This window comes from Eschscholzia californica, unplaced genomic scaffold (genome assembly GCF_041429995.1).
Source record: "Eschscholzia californica isolate CP2 unplaced genomic scaffold, dmEscCali1.0.p SCAF_6, whole genome shotgun sequence".
NCBI classification, from domain to species: domain Eukaryota; kingdom Viridiplantae; phylum Streptophyta; class Magnoliopsida; order Ranunculales; family Papaveraceae; genus Eschscholzia; species Eschscholzia californica.
In genome coordinates, this window is record NW_028238483.1 from 14,829,100 (window position 1) to 14,836,470 (window position 7,371).

The window sequence follows — 7,371 nt, forward strand, 5'->3', positions numbered from 1 at the left end:
TGATTTATTTTCTTCCTTTTAGTAGTTTTTTTTTTAATTGAACTTTTAGTAGTTTTGTCTATGGTTGTTGCTTGCGAATGTTGGAAGTATGGGAGAAGGGTCGATTGAATTTTGAGAACAGGGAAAGTTTTGTTTAATATTATTTTGATTTTGAATTTATATTATTAAACAGAGGACTAATGGACCCTGAATTATTATTATCATGTGGCTAAAATGGTGAAGTATTAGTTATCGTGAGTCACCGAAAGTGAGATGTTTAAGCAAAGAAAGTAAGAAATTACACGCGGTTTTGAAGAAAATCTAATATCAACATATTTATTGAATTAGTTTCAACTAAAAAAAAACATATTTATTGATTTGCTCATGTTTGGTGTGCTGCCTGAAATGAAGGTTGTTTTTTATTTGAAATTTTCAATTGGGGTGAAGGACCCGGCCCTTTTACAGACTTCTTTAATAAAAAATAAAAAAAAGGCCGAAAAAATTCTCCGGGGAATAAAAATTTAGTAAACAAATAACTCATGGGCATATTTTTCTTTTAGTCTAAAAATTGGGTTGATCGAACATTGTTCCTTAATCTTCATCTTCCCTCTATCTCACTGTCTCTCTCCATCTCACTCTTATTGTCTTATTCTTTCCCTCTTAGTCTCTCCCCCTTGACTCCTCATTGTTTGTCTCTCTATAGCTCTCATTATCTATGTCTCTCGATCTCTCACAATTTTTCTCTTAATCTCTCACTGTTTCCCGATCAATCTCTCATGTTTCTCCCTCTCTCTCTCCCTCTCTCTCTCGCACAGACATTGTTCCAACAAAGGGGATTTTTCACTTCGTCGGAATTTGACATCGAAGAGGGTTTCTGGTGAGATCTTCCTCAATGATTTCGTGGCCACGAAACATTTCGTGTCTATAAAACGTTTTGTGACGATGACCATTTCGTGGCTACAAAACGTTTCGTGGCCACAAAACATTTTGTGGCCATGACCATTTCGTGGCTACAAAACGTTTCGTGGCTACGAACTCTGTTATTTCCACACAGACCGAGAGAGAGAGAGAGAGAGAGAGAGAGAGAGAGAGAGACTGCGAGAAAGATAAAGAAATGTATACACCGAGATAAATAACGAGAGTGATCTACAATGAAAGATAGTGAGAGATATAGAGTGTGAACGACATAGAGATAGTCATTGAGAGAGAGAGAGAGAAAGAGAGATATATAGAGAAATGAAAGCAACAAGAAAGAGAGAGAGAGAGAGAGAGAGAGAGAGAGATATAGGGTAACAGTGAGTTAAAGAAGAGAAGAGAGGAAAGACAATGGTGGTGGTGTAAACTTGTGGTGGTGAAGGGGATAAAGAAGATGAAGATTAGGGGGCAATGTTAGATCAAATGAATTTTTGGACTAAAATAAAATATTCTCCCGAAAATGTACAAAAAAATATGGATCCCCTAGAGAATTTATTGCCCGAAGATTATTCTTTATTCCCCAAAGCCGCGGCCTAAAAAGAATAGCAAATTCAAGAATGAACCAAAACCATAAAGGAAACAATAAATCAAAGAAATTAAGTAGTTTGAATTCTAATTACACTCCTCTTGTCCTCCCTCGCGGTTTCCTGTATTTCTTCCGGGATTTTTGTCTGTAAAATCTCAAGTGTCCCACTAGCTGGTCGCATCTTTGATAGATAGCATGCCGCCTGGTTGGTCTCTCGATATACACGTGTTATTGAGCATTCTTCGAGTTGTACCTAAAGTGCTTGGATCTCTCGCACCAATCGAAGCACCTGCCAAGGAGGTTGTTTCTCAACATTAGTCAAGATAGACACAGTTAGTGCAGAGTCCGTCGCTATTTGGACTCCCATTCTGCTGTATCTTAATGCTAGTTGCATGCCCAATTTGACTCCCTGTAATTCATGGGCAAGCAAGCACAAATACTCTTTCTGTCATGGAAGCTGCTGCCACTATCGTTTCCCCGTGCTGGTTTCTTAAGATTACACCATAACCGCCAAAGGAGGAATCCAAAGCCCCATCGGAATATATTAGAATTTTGCTAATTGCAGGGCTTCCATTTACATGACATTTCAACCTTCCTGACTAGTGGAGTAGATAGGTTCCGCTTATCTAATATAAGTTTGGCCTCACTTGTATCCAATGTCTTGCGTTTCCAGGCTGTTGTTACAGTTAAATGCAATTCGTAGTACAGTAATTTAAAATGAATGAAAGAAATTGAGCTATAAATGTTCAATAGGAAGCTATCAGAATTCTCTTACAGTTGATAATACTATGAAGTTATAAGATCACAAAATTACACCTTCCGAAAACAAGTATGTTGCCAAAAACCTGTAAGGTTTGATGTACTTATCTGTTACTCCCACCAACACCTTCAACCATTCATCAGGTCAAAATCGCACATATTCCTGCTGCAACATACTTTTATGTCGAACTTCACAATCTTGCTCGCAAAAGAATCTTGAAAAATGACTTATTGGCAAAGTTCCTAGTAAAAATCCATAATCCGTGAAGTGTCTTGGCAAAGTATCCAAGTAAAAGGCCTTAACGAGAAATATCTACTGTTGGAAATATAATCAACGATGTCTTAATTTCAAAAATCCCCTTAGAAGATAAAAGTTGACACCTTCTCAATCTTTCCCAAAAACACGAAACACACTCCACTAAGCACATCTTCAAGTCATAAGAGCTTCCAAAATTGCAAGATAAGAGGTGTTGGAACTTACCGAGAACGTGGAGATCCCAGATATTATAAGGATCCCAGGAACCTCAAGCAGCAGCTCATCAAACTTTGCAAACATATGATCTATTCACACAGCAAGTGAAAGAAAATATAAACTTTCTAGACCAAGTTAAGATGGGAAAAACTGCAATGAGGATGTAGCCGATCAATTCCAATATATAATGTGATGAACAAAAAGGATCTAGTGATAAGCGCAAGAATTGAAATAGAATTTCCAGTAAGAAATTAGTACGAGAAACATCTGAAAAATAAACATGCCGCTGAATTGGAGAAGCACTACATACTTGAAGGAATAAAAATTATCATGAGACCCCGAAAGTGAGATATTTTAGCAAACACACCTTAATTTAGAACAGAAATTACAAGCGGTCTAAGAAACCAATATATTTGAACTAGAATGCAAGACCGGAATTATTCCTCTTCAGAACCTGACTCAAACTCTGCACTATCCTCGTCATCATCGTTCATCTCCATTTCTTCTTCTTCTTCTTCTTCTTCTTCTTCTTCTTCTTCTTCTTCTTCTTCATCTTCCGTTCCATCATCTACTCCATTAACTATACCATCTTTATCTGTTAACAAATTTACTCCTTTACCACGATAAAGGACTCCAGTTCTCATAACGTAATAATACTTCTCTCTGATCCGAGCTAGAGGATGTTCATCCACCAATTTTCCGCGTCTATATCCTTCCTTGAGAGTTATAGTCGTTGTCTTACACTTCAAAGAAAGGTAGAAAATTCCTGGGTACCTTGTGAAAATGCGGGTAAACTTGTGAGGCAAATTCATTTCTTCTCTCAAACATCTCAGGTAATTCCTCTTAGTCTTCTTATGAATGGTTAAGCTCAAAAGCTCGTGCAGAACCCCGACAACCCTTTTCTCCATAAGATCACTATTTGGATCGATATGGTAAGAGTCTTCATAAGGTGAGATATAAGGTAGCTTTTGAAAATCATCCATCCAAGCTTTAACTTTCTTTTGACCTCCATAACCTCGAGGAAAGCTCATCTGAAATGCCAATGAAGCTCCTCCTCTCTTAAACTGCCGATACCCATCTTTTGCTTCTAAGCTTTCATTTGCTTTCTGCAATTCAGATACTGCAAACTCGTCTCTCCATTGAACAAGACTCAAAGACGAGGTCCCATTTGCTGCTTTAACAACTTGAAAGTGATCTGGGTATTTAGAAACTAGTGTTTTTTCAAAATCATCTGGTAATCCCAGATCCCATTTCAAAGGATGCAGAGATTGAAAAGGAATAGTCCTAGTCTTCAACATCATTAGAACTCGAGAGAGTCTCTCAACAGTATTAGCCTCATGGGCCTGGTGTATATTTTGTTCTTGGGAGTCTAAAAGTTGAGCTGTGTCTGTGAGACGAAAACAAGGGAGACTCGGCCAACGAGTGTGAGGAAATTCTTCGAAGAGAGTGGGATATCTTCGCATGAATCGAAGGACTGGGACAGTGAGACCAAGAGGTTTTTGCCAGTCAGCGACTGTCTTGGCTGTTATGAAGCTTGTCGAGGACCGTTTAATGGCATCTTTAAGGAGACATGCAGCTTTGAGGTCAGTTTCCAAGTCAATGATGTGGTCAAGGCCTCTGTTCTTAACCCATTTTAGTCTCACTTTTACAAGTCCTCTCCACTGAAGGTGCTGATGAAGCTGAGTTTCACAGACAGAGTGAAGTTTGATTAGACATGTCAAAGTAGTTCTTCGCAAGTTCATGTTGGTTGTTGAAATAGCCTATTCACATACCAATCCCCTCCCACAAACAATGTTAAACTGAGAAAAGCCACTTAACCACAAAAGCTGGCATGGCTTGACTTAATCACCTGATTCACTTACCATGTCAGTAATCCATACGAATCTTAAATCAGAAATTAGTCAATTCAATCAGATGAACAAGCACAAGAACTTTAAAAATATTAAAATAATAATTGTAGGGTGCTGACTAGATAGAAAATATTCTACTTATCAAACATGGGTGAAGCATTCACATCGTTGACATCTTAAGAGTTACCATAAGGGGACTGTTAAAAGCACCGGCCAAACTCCTATAATCGGGGAGCAGGAGGTTTGTCTCGGGTCATTGACCCGAGCCATCTATCAGCACCCAACCAACTAACCTGGGTATTAAAGGGTGAAGTTAACCTCCATTATCTCTTGTACCTTCTTCAAAAAAATAAAATCTTTAACAACCTTCCTTTTCAAAAGCCTAAGTTTGTAATGAGGTATACAAACATTTCCCAACTGATTATTTGATGTTTGAATACGTAATATATAGTTTGGTGTACAAAAATAATATGAATCTGGGCTACGTTTTCGGACTGATCGAGTCCGGGACCTATCACTACCAAACGGTCTGTTTGGACATGTTAGGTTCCGGCCTGACCATTCCGTTTTGACATCTTAGTCTCGTTGACCAGTCCATTTTGACATAAATCCTCAACGTTATGGTCACGGACAAGTCAGTCCGCACAGGGGCCTCATGTCCGCCGATAGATTTTTAGGGCAAATTCGTTTTGTCTTTTTTGATCACTAAAAACACTCCGAATATACATGAAATCAAATCAATTAGCATGCTTGACAGTTTATCATGTGTTATTCACTTCCTAAATCTTTCTTGGCCAATTTCTTCAAGTAAATAGGTCTTGGGTGCTAAGGTTTATGCAAGAAGATATAATATAAGAAAGAGAGGAACTCTAGTGGTACAAAATCTTCTACTAGAACTGAAAAATCAGTAGAGTTAAATTTATTGACAGATATAATTGAAGCCCAGAGCCAAAAATATCCATTTGCTAGTGAAAGCTTTTTCCTTTTAATCTAAAGAACTTGAATATCAATAGAAACCATGAAGTGTAGACAAGGTGTTTGAAGAATTAACTGAACCAAACTGAAATCCCAAACCTCAGAAAGAAAAAAAAAATGTATAATTGTAAAACACTAAAGATATTCCAAAGAAATATACTAATCTATGATCATGCTGAAATTGGATTAATGAGTATAGATACCTGAAACAAAAGTAAAAGCCAGATGGTACAAGTTCGAGTAGACAGAAGAACAAATGGTGGAGTAGGCAAAATCTGGTTCGAGATATGATTTCTCCTGGATCCTGCCGGTGACCTCCTGGATCCTGCCGGTGACCTCCTGGATACTGCCGGTGACCTCCTGGAATGGAGAGAGAGCTTCCAACTTTTGTATCAGATGATGTATACTGCTTCTGTTACATGTTCAATGACCATTTTAACTCTCAAGTCGGGCTAATTTGGCGACCCGACCCATCATTCATTTAAAATCTTAAGGGTTATTTCCCTAATGGCCCCCTACTTTGTGACCAGCTTCCCGCCTGGTCCCCTACTTTACAAGAAATACCCATATGGCCCCCTTCCGTTATAACACCGTCACTCTCTCTCCTCCATCATGTTTTCTCTCTCTGCCAACTCACGCCACATCATCTGTTACGCCACCTCATCACCTTCTCCGACAGAGGTCGCCGGCCGGCCAAATTTCCGGCCGGCGACCTTCAATTTTTTTTTCTCTCTCTAAAAAAAAAAAAATTTTTTCTTTTTTTTTTTTTATTTCTTCTCACATCTCTTTCTCTCTCTAAACTCCGGCGAAGGGGGTTTCCCTTCGCCGGAGCTGTTCGTGATGAACAGACCAGGTCTGTTCGTCACGAACAGATTCATCACGAACAGATCTGGCGAAGGGAAACCCCCTTCGCCGGAGTTTAGAGAGAGAGAGAGATGTGAGAAGAAATTAAAAAAAAAAAAAAATTTTTTTTTTAGAGAGAGAAAAAAAAAATTGAAGGTCGCCGACCGAAAATTTGGCCGGCCGGCGACCTCTGTCGGAGAAGGTGATGAGGTGGCGTAACAGATGATGTGGCGTAAGTTGGCAGAGAGAGAAAACATGATGGAGGAGAGAGAGTGACGGTGTTATAACGGAAGGGGGCCATATGGGTATTTCTTGTAAAGTAGGGGGCCAGGCGGGAAGCTGGTCACAAAGTAGGGGGCCATTAGGGAAATAACCCAAATCTTAAATTCGCCCATTCCCCCAAAGACGGCCCTCGCCATAGGGCTGGAAAAATGGTCCAGAAATCCGCAACCCAAAGGTGATTGTCTGGACCGCGAAGGTCCGATGGATAGAATGAGCCCAAAATCGGGCTTACCGACTCATCGCAATAGAGTGAAGCAGTCAGGACACGGGTAAGGCTTCCTACCCGAATCCTGATCCTTATACCCGACCAATAAGGACCCAGTGACATCCGCCTGAGAACCCGCCCCTTTAGTCTGCCTTTTATGGGGTCGCCTGAGAACCAGCTTCTCAAATTTAATATCCAACGACAGAGGTATCATGTCTCCCGTTGGATTAGAAGGGGGGAGCAGATTAAAACTCTATGATACCCCTTCATTCCCTATTTATACCCCCACCCCCTCCCCCCGACCAATAAGGACCCAGTGAAATCTGTTCGAGAACCTGCCCCTTTAGTCTGCCTTTTATGGGGTCGCCTGAGAACTAGCTTCTCAAATTTAATATCCAACGACGGAGGTATCATGTCTCCCGTTGGATTAGAAAGAAAGGGGGGCGTCAGATCAAAACTCTATGACACCTCTCATTCCCTATTTATACCCCCCCCCCCCCTCCAT

General features: G+C 40.0%; 1 protein-coding gene across 2 annotated transcripts; it reads right to left on the reverse strand.

Moving 5' to 3' along the window:
- Positions 1-2,202: 2,202 nt before the first annotated feature.
- Positions 2,203-5,998, reverse strand: LOC147531915 (Ubiquitin carboxyl-terminal hydrolase family protein). Of its 2 annotated transcripts, none has more exons than XR_015228061.1 (3): positions 5,740-5,998; positions 3,079-4,560; positions 2,203-2,800 (listed from the first exon to the last, which is right to left on the reverse strand). XR_015228061.1 is itself a non-coding variant. In XM_086649559.1 (3 exons), the coding sequence occupies exon 3, from the start codon at positions 4,451-4,453 to the stop codon at positions 3,149-3,151; it is 1,305 nt and encodes a 434-aa protein (XP_086505685.1). In that variant the 5' UTR covers positions 4,454-4,560; positions 5,740-5,840; positions 5,884-5,990; the 3' UTR covers positions 2,203-3,148. The 2 variants fall into 2 exon arrangements, 1 of the variants encoding a protein (XP_086505685.1); XM_086649559.1 differs by having other exon boundaries at positions 2,203-4,560; positions 5,740-5,840; positions 5,884-5,990.
- Between the last annotated feature and the right edge of the window lie 1,373 nt (positions 5,999-7,371).

Coding starts and splice junctions, on each gene's coding strand:
- LOC147531915 (XM_086649559.1), bottom strand. CDS start 4,453: ATGAACTTGCGAAGAACTACTTTGACATGTCTAATCAAACTTCACTCT.